The sequence below is a fragment of the Camelus dromedarius genome, chromosome 19 (genome assembly GCF_036321535.1).
Source record: "Camelus dromedarius isolate mCamDro1 chromosome 19, mCamDro1.pat, whole genome shotgun sequence".
In the NCBI taxonomy this organism is placed as follows: domain Eukaryota; kingdom Metazoa; phylum Chordata; class Mammalia; order Artiodactyla; family Camelidae; genus Camelus; species Camelus dromedarius.
Window position 1 is genome coordinate 34,664,000 of NC_087454.1, and position 27,718 is coordinate 34,691,717.

General features: G+C 44.7%; 2 protein-coding genes across 2 annotated transcripts in view; both read right to left on the reverse strand.

The window, feature by feature from the left end:
- Positions 1-7,138: 7,138 nt before the first annotated feature.
- LOC105099535 (glutathione S-transferase A4) lies at positions 7,139-20,307 on the reverse strand. Its single transcript, XM_010992372.3, has 7 exons — positions 20,219-20,307; positions 19,181-19,285; positions 13,576-13,627; positions 12,149-12,281; positions 11,132-11,273; positions 9,497-9,628; positions 7,139-7,745 (listed from the first exon to the last, which is right to left on the reverse strand). The coding sequence occupies exons 2-7, from the start codon at positions 19,268-19,270 to the stop codon at positions 7,623-7,625; spliced, it is 672 nt and encodes a 223-aa protein (XP_010990674.1). The 5' UTR covers positions 19,271-19,285; positions 20,219-20,307; the 3' UTR covers positions 7,139-7,622.
- Positions 20,308-24,063: 3,756 nt separating this feature from the next.
- Positions 24,064-27,718, reverse strand: part of CILK1 (ciliogenesis associated kinase 1) — a 30,992-nt gene continuing 27,337 nt past the window's right edge. Inside the window, exon 13 of the mRNA XM_064476581.1 lies at positions 24,064-27,559. Coding sequence (XP_064332651.1) covers positions 27,405-27,559 — 155 coding nt within the window. The 3' untranslated portion in view covers positions 24,064-27,404. The remainder of the gene's footprint in view (positions 27,560-27,718) is intronic.

Consider the following 27,718-nt stretch of genomic DNA (forward strand, 5'->3'; position numbering starts at 1 on the left):
CTCTCAGATGAAAAGATTGGCATCAAAATGCCATCCTAAACTTACTAAGAATGAGGCAAGCTTCTTGTTGCCATGGTGAAATCGACATTCAAAGGGATGTGGAGCTATGAGTCCTCGGAGGTGTCCGAAAAAATGAGTGGGGACCCTGGAGCAGCAGACAAATGAACAAGAGCCAGCAGTGGAAGGTCGTCTCTTCCGTGGGGGGAGAGGAGGGTTGCTGAGTGAGAAGAAGAGGTGGGGTGTAACCTCCTGGATGTGGATAACAGCCACTCCGGCTTGTCCAGGTTATGAAGGCTGAGGAAACTGAGGGCTCAGGCGTGGCTCTGATTCTGTTCATCTCCAGCCTACTCCGTGCCAGGCAGGGTACCCGCGTTCTGGTGGATCTTCCAACGGAAATCATAAGTGGGTGTAACTCTCCCCATCTGTGATATCATGTGGTATTTTTCTTTCTCTTTCTGGCTTACTCCGCTTAGAATGATGACCTCCAGAGACACTTGTTTCTTAATTTGTTAAGATTTCCCTGTTCGATCCTTCTCTCTTTCTTTCAACATCAGATGTTAACTGAGCTCCCTCTCTGGCTATAGTACTGGGTTGGACACTCCAGGCAGACAAAGATAAATAAGATGTAGTTCCTGCCATCAAAACCCTTACAAAACGAATACCTATTGATGGAAACATCCAGACTGCCAAGAGGTAAGTCGGCATGAAATAAGTGTTTAATAAAACTGCAGTATCATATTGCAGGATATAAGCAGAGCCTTACAGAACAGGTATATATAAATGTGTTTGGGTTTTTGAGCCTCACCCCACCCTGCCCCACGGCATTACAGATTAAGGGTCTAAACCAAGTCCTTTAATCCTTTTTCCTGGACCTCTAATGAATTTCAACAAATAGGATAAACCACAGATTGGTAATGCAGAAGTTTATGTTTCAAAAAGTAAACCCAATTTTCATCATTTAAAAAAAAAGTACACTGTCAAAGCTTAAAAGAGCAGGTGCAATGGAAATATTCATTCCACCCGTGGGAAGTGAAGTGAAGAACAAGTGAGGCGCTCCTTCTGAATATCACCCAAAGTGCAAACACTCTGAGAGCACGGTTGCTGGAAGACCCACAGCCCCAGGGGGTCAAACTGAGTATAAACTCATGCTCATCTTTTCAACTCGCTTTGTGTACCGACTTTGACCGACAGGTGTGTATGAATTAAACACACCTGGTTCTCCAAGCAGGCTCCCCCTACTGCATGGGTCTTTTGATATTGGAAATTGAGCCCCACCTCCCACGACTGGCGAACGTCACCTATGCACAGCATCCCCTGGGATGAGCAGGGGTGTGCACACCCCCACCAGAGCCCCAGGTGCCCAACGGAGGTGGGCAGAAAGCAGCCATAATGGCATGACGACCTTGGAACAGTCGGGTTGTGGTCCTTGGGTAACAAACACGCCCTAAATCTTTTAGAAAATGTGGAAGAACACAATCTCAGTTCTGCCCCGAGTACCAATGAAAACAAAGACCTCGGTTAAGATTTCAGCTCTCCCTTTCACTTGAGCAAGTTTTTTTGACCTCACTGAGCCACAGTTTCTTCATAGTTCTGAATTCATTTGCTTAGTAAGGAGGTGGAGATGCGAGGAGTGGAAATTGCTGAACAGAGTTAAGGACAAAAAACGGCGCACATCACACATGCACACACACATATGCACAGACACATCTATATCTCCAGACTGCAGCAGCATTCACATGTGCAAAAAGAAGCAACGATGCTTCTTAGAGGAGTGGAAGGTGTTCTCTAGAAGTGCGATTTGGGACGAGGGGCATCAGATCTACTTGGGAAATTGTAAGAAATGCAGAATCTCAGTCCCGGGGCCAGATCTCCTGAATCAGTCTGCATTTTTCACAAGAGCCCCAGGAGATTCACTGGTACCCAGGCAGACCTCAGAGAAATGCTGGGTTCGGTTCCAGACCATGACAATAAAGTGAATGTCACGATAAAGTGAGTCACACACATTTGGGGGGTTTCTCAGTGCACATAAAAGTTATGCCACACGCTACTGTAGTCTATTAAATGTGCAATAGCATTATGTCTAAAAAACAATGTGCATACCTTAATTTGAAAATACTACATGAATGGACCTGGAGATTGGCATCCTAAGTGAAGTAAGACATAAAGAGAAAGAAAAATACCATGAAATTGGAAGACGAGCAATATTAAGAGCACAACTAAAGCTTTCATGGTCGCTTTAAAGTTATAGCCCATTTTTAATTGACTCTGAATCTTCTATTTTTCTATCATATGACATATTAGCAAAATACTTGTTTGGTGGGACTTGAAGTATTAATTAGCTGGATTTGACGTGCTATCAAAGGGAAAGTCTCCTATGAGGAACTAGCCCCTCTGAAAAAGAGCTCAGGTGTTTCTGTGGCATTTTAAACACACAAACAGCTGAATGAACCATATTCCTGGGTGGGAAGGGGGTGGGGTTGCTTCTGCAATAGGATGTTTGGGGAGGTAGCTCTAAGCATCTTCTCCGGAGAGCTCCCTATTTCAATTTCAGAAACGAAATTTCCTTTCCATTAGGGTCTTAATGGATAGATTCATGTTGCTTACGGCTTACATACTTACTTAAATGAAACATAGAGCTGCCCGAGAAGATGACTTTCATCCCAGGCTGCTTGGAGAATAAACACAGTGAGCTACCACGTGGCCCACTGCTGTTTAAAGTGCGGGATGGGCTCTGGAAAAGTCTGTGTCAGGGCTTGACTGAGAGACTCCTGCTTTTCCAAATGGCACCATACCCCAGGGACGCAGGACCCCAGAGGAAGACCACTTGGGTCAGATCATTTGGACTGAATCTTCCAAGCACACGTGGAGTAGATTATCTAGATGCAGGAGGCTGAGTTTACTCATTAGGCACCCGGCACAGAACGGGTGGTGCTGGCGTTCTTTTCAACTGTGTACAGTAATGTGAGATTTGGCCGAAGAAGAAAAAAATGTAATGGCTCAAAATTAATAAATGCTTAAATTCTACTAAGCAATATGTTATGTAATTTTACATAACATATGTAGAATTTGAATGTAGAACATACATGGTTTTGCTCTGATATTATATGTATCCCATGCACTGGCAATGAAAGTCTTCAAAGGCCTTGTCTAGATGAACATTTGCTATCTTGTTTTCGTTTATGTATCTACACCGAAGAAAAAATATCTGTTTCATTTATTTGATAGAGGCAAGTTTAGAAATAATAGGCATTAAATTAAACCATGAAGTTAAAACAATTGCTGACTACAAGTTACAAATTTGGCCACAAATCTAACTATCCAACCAAGTCCAAGAAGAGAGTATAAAGAACATGACCACTAACCTTATCTCTTCCTGGCTCTGGTCTCCCGGTGCTGTGCGGGGGATTAAGTCAAGGCTTATAACCCTTTCCTTTCCAGTTGAAAGCTCCACCCACCTCCAGGGATTGGCCAATGAGCATTCAGTTTGTATATATCTCTGGGGCTTCACTTTACATCCGTTGTGTATGTGATAGAGCATCAAGTTTCTCAAGTAAGAACAAAGTAAGGTTCCAGGGGCTCACTCAGCAAATATTTACTGAGTACCACCCTGTGCCAGGCACCGTTTGAGGCCCTGGGTCTACAGTGGTGAGCATGACAGACCGAGGTCCTGCTTCTGTGGGGCTTACATTCTGGTTGCAGAAGAAAGGCAGTATAAATACACAGATAAATAAAGTCGGTGTGTTCAAAATAATAATAGCAACAATATATCAGGCGATTATATCTTATGGATACGTGAGATCTCTGATGGCAGTGTTATAAGGGGTAGGAGGGAGGAACTGGGGCTAATCATAAAGTACCCGCACTACCTGCGAAGTAGTGCAGTGTTGTTTGAAAGTGGTCTTAGTGTAGTTGTATGTAAATAGTGTAAACTTCAGGACAACCGTTAAAACTCAAAAAGAAAAACAAACATTAAATGGCGGGGAGAGTATAGCTCAGTCGCAGAGTGCATGCACAAGGTCCTGGGTTCAATCCCCAGTACTTCCATTAAATAGATAAACAAACAAACAAACCGAATTCCCTCTTCCTTAAAAAAAAACATAAAAATGAAATTAAAAAATGTTTAAAAACCTATAATTGACATGCTATGAGAGGAGAGAAAATGGAATCACATAAAAAGCTCGATTAAAACCAGAGCCTGCAGAAAAAGTGGAAGAAAAAAAAAAAAAAGAAGGGAAAAAGAAACAAAGAACAGGGCAACAAATAGAAAATAGTCACAAACATGGTGGAGATTAATCCAATAATCATTTTAAATGTGAATGTCTTAAATGCACCAATTTTTAAGACAGAGGCTATGGCGAGTGGATTAAAACAGGACACAATTATGTTTTTCACAAAAAACCCACTTCAAATATAAAGACGCAGATTGCATAAACAGGGAAGATTGCGAGGTGGGGGGGGGCGGTGTCAAATGCTCTGAAAAAAATCAAATAAGTTGGTGAGAAAGAAGTATGGGGTGTGTGGGGTGGGCTCCCGAGCTCATGGTCAGAGGATTCCCTTCGGTGGGGATGTTGGTGTGGAGAGAACAAGGTGCCCGCCGTGCAATCTTCTGCGCGGACAATTTGGGTTCGAGGAATGAAAAGCACAGACAACAAAGAGGGGACACCAGCAAGAACGAGGGCGGGCTGCAGGCTGTTCGCTGCAGACCCCGCCCCCTGGATTCACCTTCTGCTCCGCCCCCTGGAGCCCCCGCCCCTCCATCCCCCGCCCCGCCCCGCCCCCAGGCGCCCGGGCGGGAGTGTCAGGTGGTCCTTCCTGCAAGCAGTCTGCCAAAGCCCCTCTTAGTGCTTCTGCTGGGTCCCGGGCTCATTAGGTGCTGCAGCTCGTCCCCTGTAGACGCCAGAGCCTCACGCTGTCCAGCTTCCCCTTTCATCGCAGGCAACAGAGCCCCGGCAACTGGCCGGTTCATCCGTGGTGTGCACTCTACCGCTTTGGCTCAGCGGTAAGCTGGTGAGCCTCCTGTCCCCGCTCTGCTCTGGTTTCCTGCCTCAGGGGTCTTTGAAGATACTGAACTGATGTCTTTGAAGATACTGAACCCAGCGCCTGACTTCTTGCTCCATGACTGGAATCTGGTGGCTCCGGAAAATGGGAGGGTGGAGCGCGTTTAAACCTAAGGGTCTGGACCCATGAGGGGCTGCGACAAAGCTGGGGTACCGCACCTGTGTGGAGTGGGGGAGGGGAACTTGCTTCTCAGCTGGGAAGTGAACTGCAGCATTTAAGGTCATGTGACCTTGAGCAGACCCACGTGGGAAGGTGTCTTCACTGGAGGCGGCCTGGCCTCTCGCAATTACTTTCTCTAATCCTCTAACTCAGTGCAGAAGCCAACTTCCTTCCCGGGCTGTCGTCTCAAAGAGCCAGCCTTAAGGGTCCCCTTGTGTCTAAGAGAATTAAAACCCCCAAACACCCTTTGTTCTATAGCTTATGGTCTACACAGCAGGCCTTTGATGAATATTATTGGGCAATGGCCCTGGGTAGTAAAATCCCATCCAGAAGGTCCTGTAAGAGCCCAGATTTTTTGCTGTCCCACAAAACTCAATGATAGAGACCCCTGGGTATTACCAAGTCGATCTCTGGTTCCCATGTGTAAATCAGCCTCCAAATGAGTGTGAAGTTTCTTCTCCCTGAAGAATTTAGAAAGACCACCCTCTCTCTAACACCAACTACAGGTTCAGGGAGTGTCCCCTAAACACCCTCAGGTCTGCCAGTCCGCCGGAAGGACTCAAAGAGCTCGCTGAAAATGGTTATACTCACAGCTACGGTTTATTACAGGGAGACAATACAGAGGAAACTCGGTCAAGGGCAGAGATGCACAGGGCAGAGTCCAGGAGAGTTCCAGGTACAGAGCATCCAGATGTCCTCATTCTGGGGAGCATGAAACAGCAAGTGCCAGCTCCTCCTGGCAAGCACAGGTGACAATGGAGTACTGTCACAGAGGAAGCCCACTCTCACTCAGGTGAGTCCAGAGTTTTGACTGGAGCTCCATCACGGGGACATGTCTGTCTGCCCACGTGGCTGGGCTGTCAGCAGACCCTCCAGAGGGGAGCTGACACCACGCCTACGCCATAAGTCATAGTTGTTATCTGGCTGGCCCAGGGCCCCCGGCAAACAAAGACACGCCTTTCAGAGATGACATTTCCTGAGACTCAGAGATCACCTCCCAGAAGCAAAGGCCCGATCTGTCTCTTGGGAAGGTGAGGCTTTTTACTATACCCCTGCCCCCATTTTCTTCTTTTTCTTCTCTTGCTCTCAGGAGCCTGGCGGTTGCATCAGCCTGGGTCACCAGTGCTCCTCGGGCCTGCCCCATGCAGCACCTGCCGCCCTGCCGCGACTCCTCCAGCAGTTCTGAATATTAGCATGATGACAGTGCTCTCTGCGTCCAAGTGTGAAGACAGACCTTCACGTCTGCGCTGGATTTTCCTCTAATAAAACCCTGAGGCACTTGCGTGGCTGGGACAGGCATTCAGGGTCCTCTCATGACAGTTTTTTACATCTGGGCAAAAATCCCTCTGGCCGTAAGGAATGAGTGCGTCCTGTCTACAGGACCTGAATCAAACAGTTGCCTTTTGTTTCAGTTTTGAAATTCCCAAGTGTGAGTTACTCCCAAAGTGATAATTCTTTCTTTTCTAAAATGACTTCTGCTGTTTACACATCTATCTCGCCTACTGTGTGGGGAGTTTTTCCTAAAGCAGGGCCTCTGTTCCAGGGTTCCTGCCTCCTGGCATGCTATTTGGCACGTATCAGGTGCTCAATTAGTATCTGAGATGTAAGTCAACACATGTTTAAAGCAGTATGAACAAGCCACACTTTTAGTTCTTGAAACGTAAAAATTTAGAAGTCTACAAATAACCATTTGGGCAGTAAGAGGATAAAAGTTATATATATTTATATTCTCTTATACTTGGGTCAAATATAACTGGAAAGATACACAAAGGATAAAGATGCTGGCCTATGGAGGGCAGAACTGAAAATAAAAAAACAAACCACTTTAACTGGATAGCCTTCTATGGTTTCTCGATTCTGGAACCATGTGAATGTATTATATATTACAAACGATTTAATTTAAAAATTCTAGCAGCAGGGCAATGATTTGTAAATCCTTTATTTTGGCAAATATCGATGGCATTCATGACTACCATGGATCTATTATAACTCAGAGGAGAGTTACTCACTATCTAGCGAATTCCGTTGTCATGAGGCACCAAAAATAAGACGAGCCTGGGGCAGGGGGTGGTTAGAATGGGAGAAGGAAAGGAGAAAAGCAGCTCAGGCGAGAACACGAGGTCCTGCCCATGCTCGTTACCAGGCGATTAGCAGACAGAGCAGATCTAACTTAAATGCCGGCCTCTCCAAAAAAGGTTTTCGGAAGGGGGTCCCATAACAATTACTCACTGGACAAGACAGGTTGATGCTTCTAGAAGAGAGCTCCTCGACATGAAAGACCAACTTAGGGACAACTACACACAGCACCACGACAGCTGGATCACGACAGCCTGGCTTCCATTAAGACGCTACTGTGGATGCAGCAACCTCGGGGCTGGCGCTCACTCGCAGCCGTGGGAGCCACTCTACGGCATGAAGATGTTGTACACGGTTCTCACGTAGATGTCATCCGGGGGCGGCTTCCTCTTGCTGCCAGGTTCGAGGAATTTCTTAATTGTAGGGATGTTACTGATTTTCACCGTGAACTCCTGAAAAGGGAAACACAAAAGTTCAAGGCGAACAGCAAAGGTATTCGTTTCTATGAAAACACCGGTATGCAAAATGGCCCATCAAAATGTGTTCAATGAATAGTTGTTGCAGGGATCCACATGAAACCATGATCCAGCATCTGTTTAGGGTCTGATCTCTCTCTCTCTCTCTTTTTTTTTGGCAGAGGGGAAATAATTAGGTTTATTTGTTTATTTATTTATTTTGATGGAGGTACTGGAGATTGAACCCAGCACCTCGTGTATGCTAGGCATGTGCTCTACCTGCTGAGCTATACCCTCCCCTCACTCCCGGGTTTGATCTCTTGGTATAGTTATTTATCATCTCTGCCAACAGTGGCTAGAATCTAGACCAGGCTTTCTGCACTATGGAAAACAGTATGGAGTTTGCTAAAAAACTAATAATAGAGTTACCATATGATCCAGCAATCCTTCTTCGGGGCACATATCCAGAAAAACTCTAATTCGAAAAGATACACGAACCCCAATGTTCACAGCAGCACTATTTACAATAGCCAAGACATGGAAGCAACCTGTCCACCAACAGATTACTGGATAAAGAAGATAAAGTATATATATACTGTGGAATACTACTCAGCCATAAAAAAGAATGAAATAATGCCATTTGCAGCAACATGAATGGACCTAGAGATTATCATACTAAGTGAAGTAAGTCAGATGGAGAAAGACAAATATATGCTATCTACTTATAAGTTTAATCTAAAATATAATACAAATGAATTTATTTACAAGACAAAAACAGACCTACAGACATAGAAAACAAATTTATGGTTACCAAAGGGGAAAGGGCAGGGAGGGATAAATTAGGAATTTGGGATTAACAGGTACTCACTGCTATACATAAAATAGATGTGTGTTACTTGGAAAAAAAATTTTTTTTTAAGTATATGTGTTACTCTTCAGAGATTTTAGTGTGTGTCTCTCTTGGCTTTTGCTAACTTGGTCAAAGATGTGTCAGTTTGGTCTAGACAGGGGATTGGCAACCTTTTTCTATAAAGGCCAGTTAGTAGATATTCTAGGCTTTGCGGGCCACATGGTCTTCATCCGAGCGACTCGACTCTGCTGCGGTAACACAACATACGTATGAGTAGGCGTGGCTTTGTGCCCATGATACTTAATTACGGACACCGAAGTTTGAACTTCATATAATTTCAGGTGTCAGGAAGTACTATTATTCTTTTGATGTTAAAATGTAAAAACCATTCTTCGCTCAAGAGGGCTACACAAACAGGTGGCAGGCCTGATTTGGCCCAAGTGGCTGGAGTTTGCGCCCCCTCTAGTGGAGAAGAAAGCCCACTGGATTGAACACAAAGCTGAGGCCCCCACTAATGAGGCCATCCCGGCTGCTGACTTCTTTACGCGGGGTCTCTGTTTCCTCAGAGGTATATTGAAGGCATTGGATGAGATTAGTTTTTAAAGCCCTTTTCTGCTTCCAAATTCTAGGATCAATCCTGCCACAATACCGAGGAATAAACTGAGTCACACATACAAGTCTATCCCTGGAATCTGGGCAAGGAGAGGGGTGAGAACTCTTTGGGGTAATGTGTAGGGTGCCTCTCAGCAGCTCTCAGACCTCAGCCTCGGACTCTTCCAATTTGCGACCTATTTAGAACCTAAAAGAATTACACACACACACAGAGCCAACCAATCAACAGACGTTAAAGAAGGTCTGAGAATTCTCAGCCAACCTTCTAAAATGCTGCTTTATTTACCTGGAGGTGAGGAAAGGCAGACAGGACGTTAGGAATTTTCTCTTCTAGAGCCAAAATGGTCTGCAGTAAAATGATGTCTGCAAGGCTCAGCTGATTACCAACAAGAAACCGTTGTCCGTGTTCCCGTAAAACCTGCAGGGTTTAAGCATTCTGCATCATTTACAACACTCGACGTGGAGAAACTGAGGAAGCTGTGCAATCAGCGCAGCACCTGAGAAGGACCAAAACTACAGCCTTGTCTCCTTTTATAAATAAAGTCGACTAAGAGGTGGTGCCCGATAGGAGAGAGTGCAAAAGGTGCAGAAATGAAGGCATCCCTTAATATCTGCTCTACATCAGAATGAGCTCCTGAAAAAGGGAAGGAGACATTAATTCTGGATTTAACATCCAGTGCTTTAAAAGGATACATTTATTCCATAAACGTACCTACAGAAAAGAATTAGCCCTGATGCCTTCCAGAGGCTGGGGGGACGTGCCGTAAGTCCTAATCTCATTTGCCAGTTCTGAGTTTCTACGACCTTCAGGACTCAGTCATAAACTAGACATGATGATTTAAAAAAAAAAGGCAGGCTTCCTTTCACATCTTCTAAGACAAAGAAAATTGAAAGAACAAGAGTTCATCCTGACTCTCATTTTGAAAGTCACATATGGATGAAGAGATTCACAGGAATAGATGGTGATCGGGAAGAGGCAAGGCACAGTGAGAGAAGAGAGGAGATGCCTTGGCAGGTGCCCACGAGTGTGAACACATGTGTGTGTCTCACAGGGGCTCTACAGATGTCTCCAAATCAGACAGAGCTAATGGAGCAGAGTGGGAGAAGTCACGGTCAGAGGCCAGAGTTCCAGTCCCGGCTCCCACCTTGGACACATCACTCAATCTCTCTGTGACTGTTTCATTACATGTAAAAGAGGGTAACAATGTCTAGCTCCCATTCTGGGCAGAACCCTGGCACAGCCTTCTCCGTAGGAACCGGCAGTGACCTTCTCCAAGGCACCGCCCTTGTCACAGTCCCTCCCTGCACTGTATCATTCTACCTTCCTAAAGTGCCTGTGGGCAAGAGACCATGAAACCAAGGACAGAAAAACACAGAAGGCCAGAGGAAGTCTGCCTACTCCGTGTTTTTACCTCCTCTTCTTTTGTTTTTTAATTGAAGCATTTAAAACAATACCTGTCAGTTGAGGAAAAGAGAGGAGTTTGAAGCTCAGAAAAACAGACACAGTAAGAAGACAAGAAAAATAACAAAACAGAAAACAAAAAGAGCCAAGAGAAGAGAAAAAACAGAAATGGGTCTTCTCTCCCCATCAGTCAAGTAGGAGGCCTGATACACACGTCTGCACAACGAACGAATGAAGGAAATAGATAGTTTCTGCTTTTCTGAATCCCTCACAGGGTGGCACCTGGCAAATATAAATTATGAGAATGCACACATGGGCCCCTATTTTTCCCAGAAAATATGGAAGACTCTGGAAGAGTCTGGGAGGCTCCAAGACATCCTGGCTTTGTGCTGACAGACTCTGCCAGCTCTCAGGAGTCCAGCAAGGTGGGTCCAGCGGGACTCAGCTCAACTCTGCCTGAGCAGCAAGGGGTGTTTGTGGTCCAGTGGTGCCGTGTTCACAGGCTTCTCTGCCACCTACCTTTTCGAACACAGGAAAGTATCTAATTATAGCCTTCTGGGCCATGTTAACCACCTCCTTTTGCTGATCGTCTGGTTTGAGAAAAGGATGCATGATAAGCAGTTCCAGGAGATCCAGTGTCCCCTCCACGTACATGTCAATCCTTCAAAACACAAAAAAGCAGTTTTCTCAGTCGCCCCTCTTTGAACTCATCCGTTTCCACAACTAAGTATCCAGAGTGCTTTTTAGTTAAGGCCCTGGCCAACTTAAGTGCCAAGAAGCATTCATCTCCACCCGTCCCTCAAGAGCAAAGACGCAAAGTCAGTTCTAGCTGTAATTCAGAAAAACCTGTCACGAATCTCAAAGCACAAGAATTGCCAGTGTCCTCTCCCCCTGGCCCCTGCACCCCAGCCCTCACTCCAGCACCCACGCTCAGTGTGGGCGGTACTTCATGTTTATAAAAATAGTGGGGATCATTTATAGAATGCTTGGTGTGTGCCAAGTGCTAAACACTCTATATCCAGTATTTCATTGAATCCTATGACAGTGTGAGGAATGTGCTGTTGTTAACCCCGTCGTAGGGGGAACTCATCAGGACACCAGAGCTTAACGCTTTGCCCAGGGTCACGCTCCAGGGGGTACCAAGACCAGGCTCTGAATCATTATAATTATCAAATTATAATCCAATGCACAGTATCCTGGGCCCTGAATGTTCCAGCAGCTCCCCATTCCTAATACTCAATGACAATACATTTGCAAGAAAGATGAAGAATGATATCAAAGCATTTATAGATGTTGAAACTTGCATCGTATCCCAGACACACGCTCTGTGATCTGAACTCAATTCTCTTCTGTCCTTTTACTCAGACTCTCTGTACTGATTTCCCAACTGGTCTTGACGACCTTTCTGGAGTTTTGTTCCCTGTTTGCACTAACAATACAAGACATGAGGTGGACAGGTGTGCTGTAGAGGACAGCTTATCAGCAAAGCATCGGTAAGTGGACAGGCGAGAGAACACATAAGAGGGGCCACAGTACAGGGTCCTCTCCTTGAGGTCTTTGCCGAAGAGATGGTGCTTGTCCGCTATGTAGTGGAGGATGCTCCGGGTCTGCACCAACTTCATCCCGTCAATTTCAACCATTGGCACTTGTTGGAACAGCAGGTGGTTACCTGGGAATGGAAGCCCTGAGTTAGGCATGACCGCTTCCCTGCCCTCCACACTCCAAAAATGCTCTGCTGAACGGAAAGGGACCCATTTCCTGACCCAATGGGGCCAGGGCCTTCGGAAACAGTAAAGCACCCTCAACTTCATTCAGGGGTGGAGATTTAGCCATGAAACAAGCTGAAAACTAGCTTTGCGCTAAACCTTCCCTGTTGGCTTTCACCCCAAGAGAAATAAGTAGCCTCAGTGTTAAGGGGAGAACTAGTGAAGACATTTCCCCAGAGCTGCGCTGGTCAGGACAGTAGCCAGTAGTGGCATGTGTGCAGCTAAACGTAAAGTGACATTAATCAAATTCTTGAACGATTTAAAACTCACTTCCTTAGTCGCCTTGCACACATTTCAAGTGCTCAGCAGTCACACACAGCCGGTGGCTCCTGCACTGGCCGGCGCAGAAGAGAACAATCCCGTTACTGCAGAATGTTCTGTGGCTGCACTGCTTTGACAATCTGGTAATGAAACCCAAGTCACCACGTGATACTCACGTACACGTGTCCGCAGCTGCAGCTACCTCCAGCAAGTTCACTGTCACTAGTCAAAAAGTAACCGATTACTTTCTTCAACAAGCCTGTTTCAAACACCTTCCATGCACCAAAACCCAGGGAGGGAGGCACGTATGGGATCCAGCCCAGCCCTGGGTGGGAAACTGACGGATTCATGTAGTGTCACGCAGGACAGGTGGCATCACAGCCTTGCAGAGCTGGTCCCTCTCCAGGGAGCCTTGAGTTGGGCCTCAGGACCCTGCTGATGACCAGGAAGGAGGCTGCTTACAGGGGCCTGTGTGTGTGTGTGTGTGTGTGTGTGTGAGGGGTGTGACCAGGAGTTAAATGGGGCAGGGGGGGGCCTTTCACTGGTGTCAAGTCTGTCCGGTATTTAGTGCAGACAGCGGCCCAGTGTAAAAGGGACGATGAGGACAGAAGTGGAAGCGATGAAGGAGAGGAAGAAAAGTCTGGGGGGGGGGGTTGGGGGGTAGGGAGTCCAGGAGCCAGCGGGGAAGGAGAGGGATGGAGAAGGACCGCCCACTCGGATGGAGGGAGGAACTGCTCCCTCCCTTTCACCAGCTTCTCTGAAACTACTGAATCCAAAGCGACCTCCTGGCAATTTCAGCGACTGCTCCCTCTTGCTTGGCTGGTTTCAGGATGCTGTTCTGGATGCAGAGCATCAAGAGCATCTTTGCCCTTCCACATAAATATCAGTTCTTAAAAAAAATCAGCATTACTGACAGTAATACATTTTGATACTCACCATCCTGCAGCTTCTGCAACTGCTCCTTCGTTTCTAAAAATTCTTCATCAAACTAAATTTAAAAAGACAGCCCCCCCAAAAAAGAAGAGAAATGTCATTATAGGTTCAAGACAAAGATACCTAGTCAAAAGCAGAGAGAAAAGGACACACTCAGCACCCACATCTGGGTTTCTAAATATCACTGGGCTCCCAGGAGAAAAGGTGGACTCTGTGATGTCTAAAAGTGGGGATGGGCTCAAAGACTTATGGACACGTCACAGGCGAAGGCAGGCAGGGCCCTGCACGAGAGGGATTCCCTAGTCACATCTGGGACAATTCAAGGTTTGAAAAGAGTGTTATCAGTTATAGTAACACACGCCAACCAAAAACCCGTGTCCATAACTGATACTTTTTTAAAAAGAGAGAAAAATAAAGCTCTTTTTCACAGGAGAATTATTCCTAGTTAATGTAGAATTATTCCTAATTAATGATAAAACTAGAAAATCCCCAATTTTCACCCTACAACATAAAAACCGATTCCAATAAGGATCATAATAGGTGCTGAAATCACTGGGTCCCAGGGCACAGAAGCTTCCCACAATCTCAAAGTGTCACCCCACAAGTAACTTAATTAGGACAAGGAAAAAATGCCTCTGCAGCGGGAAGATCTGGAGGTTTCGCCATCTCCCAAGTGGTCAAACTCAGCTCCCCACCAGGAGACACCCTGAGACACCCTGTGCTCCCTGCCGTGACCTAACTTGCACCGGACTACAAGGGGAGAATGAGGGACGCTCTGTCACATAAATAGCCTGGACTCCTTCCAGCCTCCAGAACTTTGGTTTTGTCTTTAAGCTCCTTGGGATGCGCAGGGCTCAGAAACTGGATGGCGGGACCATTTGCCTCCAGCCGATCCCACTCCGTGGTCCTCACCACGTGTCTAGACATCCATTTACTTCCTGACTGAAAGCAGGAGCCCCGTTCTTAAGGGCAAATCTTTATTTTAAAAGGATTCGGCTCTTCTTTATAGTATGTGGCCTCCGAGCCTCATAACTCATTATTTCTGTTGGCAGAAACTCAGGCAAAAGACTCAATTCCTCCTCCACACACTCCTTTTCTGTTAAGTGAAAGGAAGGGAAGAGACCAACAACCGTAGGTACTGTTCTAGATGAAGAGACTAGAGACACAACCAGCAAATGCCTGAATCTTGCTTGATTAGATCCTGGAGCAGGGGAGGGGCAGTTGTAACTGCTAAATACATAAGTAACGGTTGTACAGACATTTGGGAGACAACAGGGAACTTCTGAATATGGACCACATCTTTGATGTTGTAAAATTAGTACTAATTTTCTTAGTTGTGACTATGATGTTGAGGTTATTAGATTAATTGTTTATTCCTTCTCAACAGGAAGATACAGGCTGTTGTCTGACACTTACTTTCAAATGATGGAGAATTTAAAAAAGCAGACAGAGAAGGAAACAAATGTAGCAAAATGTGAACAACTGGTGAATTTGGTTGAAAGTTGTCCATTGTACAATGATAGCTTTTCTGTGGATTTTAAAGTTTTCAAACTAAAAGGCTGGGGGCGGAGGGGAAGGAATAGTGAGAGTGCCTTTTCTTGTGACTTATAAAACGTGCTCTAATGCACTAATGCATTTCATATCCCCACGGAGTCCCCAGATGGTTCCCTACCCGGTCAGTCCTTGCTCTGCCCCTCATGTCACCCAGCTTCTCTCCTCCTCCTCAACTGGCTGGCTTGGGGGGGGAGGGGAGTGGTTCATCGGGATGATGGGGTGCAGGCATGGCTTGACCTACCCCCTGAGTCCTTGTATGGGAGGAGGGAGCCTCAGTGTCCTAGAGGCACTCCCTCTGGGGCCCACGGAGCAGTAGCCTCCAGGCAAGAATGTTCTGGGCATTTGTCCAAATGCCCAGCTGCGATGCCAGGGGCGTTCCCTCTGCTTCACTGCTCTCCAACTTTTCTGACCATCATTTATAGCGTGTGGGAAGGAGTGTGTGTGTGTGTCCTGTGTGTCATCCCAGGCCCACCCCTCAGAGAGTCACATCCAAGGCTGGGAGAGACCAGACATGTACCTTTTATTAGAAACAAGTCCAACCGAATAGTTCTGATTTTGGCTTTTGACTTCTGGGAACACGTAGCAAAAGGCGAACTCTCACTACGGACACCCTGTCATGTCAAGCTTTATAAAACTGTCCGTAAAAGAAACCGGTTCCAGGACAGAAGGTGAGAGGGTGGGAGGGAGAGGATGGAAAAACGTCACCAGGCAGAGCTGGGAGGGGCTGGGCACTGTCTGGGGGCTGCTCTGGGCTGTCAGGACAGAGTGTTTCCTGTCCACGCCGTCAGCCGTCGCTGTTCCCTGACCGGGGTGCTGTTCCCCCTGGAATTCTTTAGAGAAGTGCCCTTGTCCACACCTCGAACTCCGTCTTCACACCCGTCCCTTCTTCTAAGTGAACTGCCCAGAAATCCTGAACGAGGAGTTTGTGGCCTTAACGTCTTCTCTTTCACACCGTTCATCTCCCTCTTCACAAGGAGGATCTGACTGGGTTTTTGGAGCGGGGGGTGGGGGGGTCAGGTGGTCTTCAGGCAAATGAAGCCCCAAGCAGCCAAGCAGCAGCACCCAGCATCCAGCACAGAGCCAGGTCTGGGGACTCAAACCAAGCGTGAGACAGAGGAGGATGCTGACTCCCTGAAATAGGCCAGGCTGCCTCTCAGCAGGTGTCGGTTACCTAGTTACCTGCATGCCTGTGCCTTAAGTGTCAGGCTCTACCTGACACTGTGACCCTGGGAATCAGGAACTCACCCAGCGGCTGCCAGCCTGGCCCTCGCCACTATTTCAGATCTGTATGAGCACAAATGTAGCTGAAAATGTCTTTTGGCAAAGTACTAGGAGGACTCCTGATTCTGCCTTTGGGGACTTGCTCTTATAAACCACGTGGTCGGCCCTGGTGAGGGGGGTCAGTCCAACTCCACCCTGGTCAGTTCCAGCCAAGACCCAGGCTGGGCTAATGACTTCACCCCACCTGCCTGCCTGGTCTAGGGTAGGCGGGTCATGTGACCCGTGCATTTCTTTATTTAACTTGTGTAGGGCTGGGTTTCTCTTACTGTAACCAGGAATCTTGATTCACAGGAGAATAGGAGGGGCAGGGTAGGATGCAGCTAAAGAAGAGAGGGGATTTGATTTTGACAAGGGATTCTATTACATACATGTGTAAGACCCCCACTGCAAAACCTATTAAATAACTGCAAGCTCTGAAGCACACAGTGATTAGACAGGTGACATAAATATGCCAACCAGGTTCAGGTCAAAGGATCAAGAACTGTTTCACTCTCCCCTTAACACAATTAGAAAATGAGTCCTGAGACGACAGGGGAGATGGAGACGGTTTTGAGCTAGAAAGGTCCATCTCTAGTGGCCGTCCTTACCCAGAGTCAGCAACTGCTGCCCGTGGGAAGGAGGGCCTGGTATCATCAGATCTTCCAACTTCCCAAGAGAAGACAGAAATCAGAATTTGTATGTAAAAATGAAATCGACTAATTTAGAAAACTGTAAAACACTGCGTGGTGGGTTACAATGATATGCACAGAAACCAAACCCAAACCAAATCAGCAAACAAAAAACGAAACCCCGAATCCAGCCACCTTCGTTTGTCACCTGTGGAGGTTGCTAGGGTAACGACTCGTTATTCTGCAAATTCATAAAGAGGCAGAATCAAGCGTTTATCTTGCTTTTCTTACGTGAACTGTACTTCAAGGTAATTAAATAGTTAACCAGTGAGCAATTGCTCTTTATAAGAAAATCACATTTCATGAATTCAGGTGAAATGACAGAAATAGGAAAGCCACCATTTTGTAATCTCTAACAATGGTGATGCCCAAGGCTGCGAGGCCACTCGTGGAAAGGGGACCTGGGGAGACTTCATGCCGCATGGATCAGGCTCATGTCACGGAAACAAACTGGCCAAGCTCAGCAACGCTGACAACGAGGCAGGCAGACATCATGCACCCCTGATGTCGCACAAGAGAAATGTGTTCACCGTGTCAACTCTGATGCAGTCTGGCAGGAAAAAATAATTAAAGGTAGGGAAAAAAAAGGAGCCGGAATCTGATCAGGCTTAAATTCATGCTGATATAAATAAGTGATGGAATAAGTAAACCAATGGAGGAGAAGACAAATCTTCCTTACATACGAATTCTAAATGCAGAGACTCCCCACTCCAGGAGGTGAGTATGGGCTGAACTGAATGATTCGGTTCCAAAGAATAGAGGGGAAATTAGTCACTTTACAGTGAAGGAGCCTGGCAGACACCACCTTAACCATGTGACCAAGGTAAGTGCACAAGGGACATCTCACATTAATATCATGTAACCTCTTATATGATGCAGTAAGAAAGACACTCCCTCAAACCCAGAACCCAGTGTAATCATGAGAAAAACACCAGACAGGCCCAAACTATGGAGGATTCTACAAGAAACATGACCAATACTTTGCAAGACTGTCATAGTGGTGAAATAAAAAAAAGACTGAGAAACGGTCACAGATTACAAAACGCTAAGGAAACATAATGACTAAATACACTGCTGGATCCTGGAACAGTAAAAGGACATTCGTGGAAAAGACCAAGTAGATTTGAAACATGTCTACAGTTTAGTTATGCACCAATGTTAATTTGTTTCCATGAGCTTAGGTAGGATGTCATCATCAGGGGAGACAGGGACAGTTACAAGGGAACACTCCGCACTATCTGGACAACTTGACTATTAATCTAAAATTATTTCCAGATGCAAAGTTTATTTTCAAAAAATGCAGAGGAAATGTTACAGATTTTTTAGATACTGAAAGAAATGTAATCAGATGCAACCTGTGGACCTAATTTAGATCCAAGGAACAAGTTCTGTTTGAGACGATCGGACTGAGGGCTGGATGTTAATAAGGAACTGTTGTTAATTTTGTTGGGTGTGATAATCATATCATGGTTATGTGTTAAAACGCTCATCTTTTAGAGAGAAAAACTAAAGTACTCACAGATGAAATGATATGATGTTTGCGTTTTGCTTTAAAAGCAAGTGGAGGGGAGGAGACAGATGAAACAAGATTAGCATAAAGCTAATTGTTGTGGAACCTGGGTGGAGAGTAGGTGGAATTCCCGGCCACGTTTTCTCTACTTTTGCTCTCACCTGAAAATTCCCATAAATAAGACACTACAAGAACAGAACAAAACCAAACACACTGTGGGCCAAAGCAAACAGGTATGCAGACAAGATAGGAAGGCTGCCCGTCTGAAGCCACTGGAGTAAACAGCAAATTCGAGAGATTCTATATTCACAAATGTTCTGGGTGTATGGCAAATTGAAGGTTCCTTTCTTTCTCCTCATTAATAAATATTGATGGTAGATCCGACGCCAATGGTTAAGTAAAAGCTGAGAGTAAAACAGAATCCCATCAAATACATTCCATTCAGAAAGAGAAAAACCCTGGAAAGACTCTTCTGACTCACGGAGCCAAGTCTGAAATATCAGTGGGAGAGGACAGGGCTCCGCCATTGACGCTTCCCTCAGAAGTCTCAACGTTGTAGTAAAACCTGTGGGAAAACAGCATAGAGGTAGGGTACCTCGACTCCCGCGGCGGCCAAAACCCATCTCACGGATTCCATCCGGCCTCTTCCGTTTGGATAGTGAAGCTTGGGTTTCGTAGACATCATGGCCTTTCAGGTTTTCTGCAAAACAAACGCAGCAGCTCCTCGCACGAGAACAGAGAACAGCCTTAATTTCTTGTCTTTGACCGAGTGCCCAGGGGCTAAACGACTATTCAGGACTTTGGCACAGGAAATTGTTTTTCAGGTATTTCGGGGTTTTGGGGGAAGGGTTTTTTTTTTTTTTCCAAACTGCGTTTTCCCTCACTCTACAAAAAACATACCACCATTTTAAAACCTTAAAAAAAAAAAAAAAACACCACCACTTGGCTTTCATATCGTCTCTATTTCTGATTTCTTACTCTGGACCTTGGGAAGCTGGGGCCATTTGCTGTGAAGACATCTGTGCTAGCTGCATGGTACTTCACAGACTCCGAATATCCTATACTTTGACCTTGAAAAATCTGAGATTTCCTAAATTCGGCCTGAATAGGCCAGACGCCGAGGCCCGCGGAGTTATGCACACACCCACGCAACCTCCGCAAAAATCCACTTTCACAGGCAGCGAATTTGAGTTTCAGAGCATCCAGGTGGACAGGCCGAGGATTATCATTGTCTGTAAGGCAGGCCGGCAGTGATCATAGCGGGGTCTCGCAGGCCCCCGCCGCACCCGCGACCCGCGGGGACGCGAGCCCCCAGCCCCGGGTGCGCCCAGGCCACCGCTCGGCCGCTGAGCCAGGCTCCACGTGGCCTGGCCCGGGAGACCATCCGAGCCTGCCTCCCACCCAGGGCTGCGGACTCCACAGAGCAGGTTAATAAAGATACTCAACACAGGGCCAAGCACGACCCCCACCCGCGTCTGCCCCGATGGAGGCGGGGGCGCAAAGGACCAGCTTGGGGGGAGACAGGAATAGGATGGACGCGAGGTGGCTATGGGATGGAGGGAAACTGAGAGGCTCAGAGCCGGGAGAAACAAGAGGGGAAGGGGTGGGTGGGGGTGGCAGGAAGAAGACAGACCTGAGTCCGCTCCGAGAGCCGGGAACCGCACAAAGCGCCCAGCGAGCGGTCTGCAGCTGGGGGACCCGCGGGCCACCAGAGGCGCTCTCGGTGGGCGAGGCTCCGGAGGATTTCACCAATAGAGACGGCAGTATTTAGCATGCCCCACCCATCTGCAAGGCATGCTGGATAATACGAAGACAACAGAAATTCAAGCCCGTTTTAACACCCAATTTTAACGATTTGAGGGGATTCAGTGACCTTTTAAGTGTTAGTTAGACTTGAACTTTAGTTAAAAATGCCTGTTAGAAATCCTGCATGAACAAGAACTCGACCTATGCTAAAAGTTTGAAGTCTCCTTCGGTTTATATAGCGCATGCTCGGCAGAACTACCTCGGATGTGAGGGCGATCTGGCTGCGACATCTGTCACCCCATTGATCGCCAGGGTTGATTCGGCTGATCTGGCTGGCTAGGCGGGTGTCCCCTTCCTCCCTCACCGCTCCATGTGCGTCCCTCCCGAAGCTGCGCGCTCGGTCGAAGAGGACGACCATCCCCGATAGAGGAGGACCGTTCTTCTCGGTCAAGGGTATACGAGTAGCTGCGCTCCCCTGCTAGAACCTCCAAACAAGCTCTCAAGGTCCATTTGTAGGAGAACGTAGGGTAGTCAAGCTTCCAAGACTCCAGACACATCCAAATGAGGCGCTGCATGTGGCAGTTTGCCTTTCTTTTGACGATTATTTTTCTAATCTCTTCAAGAGCAAATGCAAATCATGATACACAATTCGTGTATTATGAAAATTTTGAAAGGTATTTTGAAAGATATCACATATAGCTACGTAACACAAAAGTGCTGTTAACAAGGTCCTACTGTATAGCACAGGAAACTACATTCAATATCTTGTAAACAGCCTATAGTAAGATGAAACCGGATATATGTGCACACATATATACGCATAACTGAATCATGCTGTACACCAGAAATTAACACAACATTGTAAATCGACTATACTTCAATGAAAAATATTAAGGAAATAAAAGTGCTGTTAACTCATTAAGCAATAGAACTTAATTTCTCTCATTTTGTGTGTTTGTATACATAAATTTTTTTCTCCTACCCTTCCTTCTTTCTTTCATGACCCGGTGGATCGTCTTGAGCTTTTCTTTCATTTTGTATACTTTAGACAAAACTGCCTTAAGCCACAGCTTAACATGGCACCTTCCTGGGTGGGAAGAACTGGGGGTGTTGGGGCGGAGGTGTTAGTAGGGCTAAAAAAGTAATTTGTCTGGTAAATAAGTTAAAACTTAACAATACATATGTATTAGAGAGTAGAATGAAAAATTCACCTGAATTTTAAAATTAAAAACATATTGTCTCCAAAAGGCCTTCAGAGCGATTTTGTTTTCAGAGGCAGCTTCTGTCATTCTCAGACCATAGATGTTGCTGACTATTGTTTTCACCCAGGAGGGGCTCTTGAGAGTATCTGGCTAGAGAAGACTGTGTTGCTGACCAATTGCAGCAACTAACACAATCAGATCTTATTTTCTGTGAATTCCTCTGGCAGAAACGTGGAGAATCAGTTGGGGCCTTGCAGGGTGGAGAGAGGCCAATTAAATATTTGTGTGAATTAGAGTAGCATCGTAAGTCTGAAGATGGGTAAGAAAAGGTGAGATATTAAGGAGGTGGGAGGAAGAAATGAAGTCTAGAATGATGCCCCCTTCCGCAAACACACACACACACACACACACACATACACACACACACACACACACACACACGCACTTCCTCTTCCACCCTCCTTGGGGTTTTTTTCCCCCCATAACCTTTATTGTCATCTAACGTACTATATTTTTATTTTGCTAACTGTCTGGAATTTTGATAGAATGTAAATTCTATGAGGTTAGGGATTTTCATATTTTTGGAAATGTACTTCTTTATATCCTGTTTCTAGAATAATGCTTAGTATGGAGAATGCTTTCAGAGAATGCTTGTTGAAAGAATAAATGAAAGAATAAAAGAAAGAAAGAATGAATGAATGAATACCTTGCTTTCTAGCTCCATAAAGTTTGGGGGAAATAATAATAAGTAGATTTGTCTTTCATTCCTATGAGCCATCCAACTGGAACTGTCCACTACGCCAGTGACGAGTTAGAAGAAAGGACTGAGATGCATTAACCTGCAGCAAAAGGGTGAGCTTACCCAGAGAGAGCATGTTAAGTTAGAAGGAAGCAAATCAAGAACAACTGGGCACCCTGAGAGTCAGGAAAGTCACTTTCATATGCAAATAACAGTATATGTTCCATTTCATCTTTCTAAATCTAATTCTGACCTATCATAGAGATTCCTCAGTTTAACATGGGCAGGAAGCCACATTTTCCAAACCTGCTGAAGGTGATCGTTCTTTGTTAACCTTCTCCAACCCACCTTTCTATGAGAATTCACTTTTATCGAGCTAGATAGGACAGGCATTATTATTCAGCTTTGTTGATAAGCCAAACATTTATCTCCATTTCCTTATTTGTAATTGGTTGAACCATATCATATTGGTTGATATTTTACTATTTTTTTAACCTACAAAAATGGACCCTTTATACATCCAGCCTGATAAATGAAGGGTCACACCATCCTGGTGATCTTGTTTACCTGAAAGAGAAACTAAGGCAGTGTCGTATGACTCTGTCATTACACAGGCTTGTGGAGAAATAAAAAGTCCTGTTATAATAATTCTGCCATTCCATGACAGGTATCCTTAGGTCATCCTGCTCCTTGGAAAACCCTGAAGTCATTCTGTTCTTGGAGACCCTTGGTGTTACTCTCAGTCTGGGACAGTCTTATAATACCTATCTACCTACCTGCCTGATATGTATGTTCAGAGGCCCTAGGACCTCATCTCAGCCTTTGATCCTTCCCCCACCCACTCAGCAGCGGGCAAAATGGCCTTAACAAAAATCAAGAGCTTTAACTCTCAGTGTAAGAGAAGCTATTATAATTAAATGCCCCAGGAAGAGGGAAACAAAGGCTTAAATTCAGTCTTAGCTATGAATGACTACATCAGACCCTAGTCTAACAGCAGGATTTTTTTTTTTTAACTGAAGTATAGTCAGTTACAATGTGTCAGTTTCTGGTGTACAGCATCATGCCCCAGTCATGCGTATATACACATGTATTTGTTTTCATATTCTTTTTCATTAAAGGTTATTATAAGATACTGAATATAGTTTGCTTTGCTATACAGAAGAAATTTGTTTTTTATCTGTAACAGCGGGTTTTCATAGCAGGAAGGCTGGCTGGAACCTGCTGGACATCTGAAGAGGCAAGGTGGGTATATATGCCAAGAATTTACACTGATGGGATCATTACACGGTCAGGTCGGGGTATTCTGATCGAGAAGGGCACATCTACGAATTCACCCATACAAGGTTGATTGGTAAATGTGTTCCCTCAAAATTCTTTCAAAGATTCAAAGAATGGTTGGGAAATGAATTTCCCATGGAATCCTGTATGGAATTCATGAAGTTAGGAGCTTCTTTTGAAGGTTTATATTGTACCTGTGAGTATATGATGAAAACTAGAAAAATACCAGATGAATATTAATCATGATGAAATCAGCAACAAGAAATTGTTCTGACTTGCATATTTTTAAAAAAACATTCTCAGTCCCTCAACTCGCTAAAAGCTAAATTTAAAAAACCTCCACATTGCAGGATAACTCTGGCTATGCTGGTCTGTCTGCTTCCAATTTCACTTCAATAACACTGTATTTAGCGTTCAGGAGAAGTTACAAAATACCAAAATTCCAAATTAGGAAATAGTACCATTACCACTTGATGGAAGAACATAAAAATAAAAACCAAACACTCAAATCAATTTTTCTTAAACTGTAACTTTATTTGAAGCAGAATTTTCCTTAAGTAAAGTTAACGCTTTTAAACACCGTGGGACAAACTGTTCAAAAAAAGAGCGTTTTATTTCAGAAGGGTCTTGAGTATGTGGTTTCCCATCCTCCTATCTTTTCAATATGAGTATTTGCTTTATAAATAAATATATTCTTAGCTAGTCCTTTATAATCAAATCAGGTGACTAAATTGCTGTCAGATCTGAAATATCAGTGATCAGAAGACTGTTCAGGTTGTTTTAAACTCACATTAGCACAGTGTCTATGAGAAACTGATAATACAGATTCATGGGATATTTGCCCCCAGTTTGTCTTCTGTTGGTTCCCATGAGAAGGTCCTCACAATAAATTATACAAAGTACAGTACTTTGGTTGGAAATTGTAAATGTAATTCTAAAAATTAACCACATATATTAAACAAACAAGTTGCTACAGTATGCTTTAAATGATACAAAAAAATTAGTATGTCAGACATTTTCGTATAAACATATTGCTTTGGGTCACACACTGAGCTGAAATGTGCAGCCTGGGTCTTGTTCTCTCTTAAATGGCACAAAACAATGGCTTGATGTCACTTCATGAGAAAACACGGTGCCCGTGAACTTTAACAGTACCAGTAAATGTATCGATTTTTGATAACTCCGGAAGATGACATAGCGTCATTTATTGTACATAGATAGTCCTTCAGACAAGAGATATGTCTAAAAAAATTGCTTGAAAATCAGTTTTCTTCCTGCTAAAATCGTACATGAGCTGGGGGAGCACTTAGTAATTAATGGCAGTTTATTGTAAAATGAACAGCGCTACCTAGAGTATCTTTTACGCTCAGGCAACTTGCCCTGCAGCCCGCACACATACTCCTTGGCTCATACTCATTGACACTGAACCTTTTCCAGAAAGCCTTCTGGTGAGAAATGAGGTACAGCGGGGGACAGGTGCAGTTAAACTCATCATTCCTCTTGGTGCCCTGCGATACATTTTATAATTCTATAGTAACTGAAAATATACGTACCAGGTGCCATTTCATTTTCCACTTAACAAAAAGGGACTGTTCCCTTCTACAGTAAACAGCTTGTAGACACAATTTATCCTTTACCCATTTCAGAGGGGGAAAAAAAAAAAGAGGACAGATTTTGCTAGCTCTTCGGAACAGACATTATTTTTTCAGCCTTCTTGTTTTCTCAATGGCAGGTCAGCTACTTGACTTTCAAATGACTGAATGTGTTTGGCTTCTCAAGGGAAGCTATTTGCTGATAAACAAAGGAAAGAGGAAAAGGAAGAAAAGTGAAGTATTTTCTGAATCTGGATCCAACAAAAAATATTAGCAAAACAAGTTTATAATGTGTAATAGCCAGGTAACTAGGTTTTTCAATTGAAAAAAAAAAAAAGGACTTAACATAAACTAGGGCCAAGAATACGGTATTCACAACCCAGCTGCTTCTCTGGGGCTTATTTACAATTTAAAACCAGCTTTCCAGCAAGCCGGGTAAGGTTTCAGATTAACTTACTTTTTATACACAACACAGAAAGGGGAAATAAATATTAACCTCACAGTAAAGGACTCATCTCTGAAAACACATTTTCTGTTGCTTTAGATAATGAGTTAAGAAGATAATACAGAAATAAATTCAGCTTCAAGTTGTGCTTACATGTACATATTTATTTCCTGAAGCTTTGCCACCAGTTTGGTAACAGGAAAATATTCCATCTCAGATCCACACCCATCATGTGCTTTTCTCATGCCCTCAGGGATCATGGTACTTGGTCAAGTACATTCTGGAGCCAGACTCTCCACAGCACACATCACTCACTGACTTTAGGTTAGGGCCCTTTGGGAACCGTGGTGATTTGTTCAAGCTGCAACGTGTTATTAATACAGCAATGCAAAAGTTTACCAACTTATTAGTTTGAACCATCTCAAAGTACCAATATGCATGTTAACCTATCAAAATGACAATGTCATTGGCTCAACTCCTGGAACCTGGAACCAAACGAGAGTGGCTGGAGCCCTGGGAAAAGGTGAGTCAATACGATCTGGAGACCACATTGCACTTACTGGCTGTGACCTTCCTTCTAGCCTTTCAGGAAACCGTGAGTGGAGGCGAGGGTGCCCCACAGAGACGGAGGAGAGTGGACCTTTTGTCTTTTTCTGTCTCCAAACCAGCTTTGTCATTTTCTAAATTGCTGTAAACATTCCACTCTGTGGAACCGCCTCTGCCCGACAAATGGAATTCTCACTGTCGAAAGAAACTACACCAGGGTTAAGAATTCGAATGTGGCATGTGACAGACAGCGACATCATGGTAACCGTGACTTCCCAGACCAGTGTCACCTCTGCCATCCATCTTTCCTGCTCCCCCGAATTGCCATAAAAATTTGACTAGAGGACTGGAGAACTGAGCTATGTGCAAAATTCTATGGGTTCTGATCTCATAAAATCTGCTGCTGCTTTGAAACTTAGCTGCTTTCAGATCATGCACATTTGCAGGGATATACATTAAAGTGACTGCATTAACCTTTATGTTGAGAACATTTTGGCTTGAAAAGCTTCCCTTTTGTGGGTACTTATACCCTTGAACTTCAGAAACAGAGGAAAATAGAATGTGACAGCATAGCTTGGTTTCAGCTGGATTTTACTAACCATCAAAAAGGGTGTTACGAAAATCGGAAAAAATGTTTACTTAGGGTTCTTTCATCTGGGGAGTAAAAAGAAAACAAAGTGAATCATAGAATAGTACTTTGAGAACAGCCCAGTGGTATCAAAAAGTCGAACCAATAACATGAAATTGAGAACAGCAGACGGTCACTTTTCTAGTGCTGAGGTCAGTCCAAGAAGTACCGAATACGCCACATCGGAAATTTCACAGATATCTGCACACATCGAGGAAATAACCCTTTATCGTGTAGCCTTAAATTGCACCCCTGTTGCAATACTGCATCAATATTATTACGTTTTTAAAAATCTGTATAAAATATTACCTGGAACCCCAAAGGAAAATCAATTAATCTTTAAAAAGTTCATTACAAAGTTGACTGTATAAAATGCTAAAACATAATCCATATATACAAAATCCTGCCGTTTAAGAAAATAAGGGGACCCAGTTTTAGAATAAAATAACTTTGTACAAAAAAAGCTATTGCATTCAAATCAATATTAAAAAAAAAACAACTTTAAAAAAGAATATTGAAATGTCTCAGTTCAAGAAGAACAACTATACTCGGCTTTTCCACCACCTGAAAGTCTGAAGGTGAAACACCACCAGCTGGCTGAGGGCTGGTGTCCCGTGGTCCCCCACGAAGGTCTGGGTGAGGGTCATCGCCGAGATGGGTACTTAGAAGCCCAGTCCGTCCGGCCGTGCACGGGCTGGGCGGCGGGAGGCCGGGGCAGCAATCCGGGAGTGCTTCTGGGCTGGGTGTGGAAAAAAGGTCGCCCGGCATGAGGTCTCACAGCCTTCAGGGAAGAATAACCTGCAGTGAAAGAGAAAGGTGGGTCTGATTTTTTTTTTTAATTAAAAATTTTTATTTTTCCTTAATGGAGGTACCAGGGATTGAACCCAAGCCCCCAGGCATGCTAAACAGGCGCTTTACCAGGAGCTATACACCCACCCCCCAAGGTGGGTCTGACTG

Bases quoted from the DNA above. Each gene is read 5' to 3' on its own strand.
- LOC105099535 (XM_010992372.3), bottom strand. From the start codon at position 19,270: ATGATGTCTACGAAACCCAAGCTTCACTATCCAAACGGAAGAGGCCGG. The intron at 13,628-19,180 runs GTACCCTACCTC...TTTTAAATTTAG, and splicing joins TGGCCGCCGCGGGAGTCGAG to TTTGATGAAGAATTTTTAGA. The intron at 9,629-11,131 runs GTAGGTGGCAGA...TAAACCCTGCAG, and splicing joins ACTTTCCTGTGTTCGAAAAG to GTTTTACGGGAACACGGACA.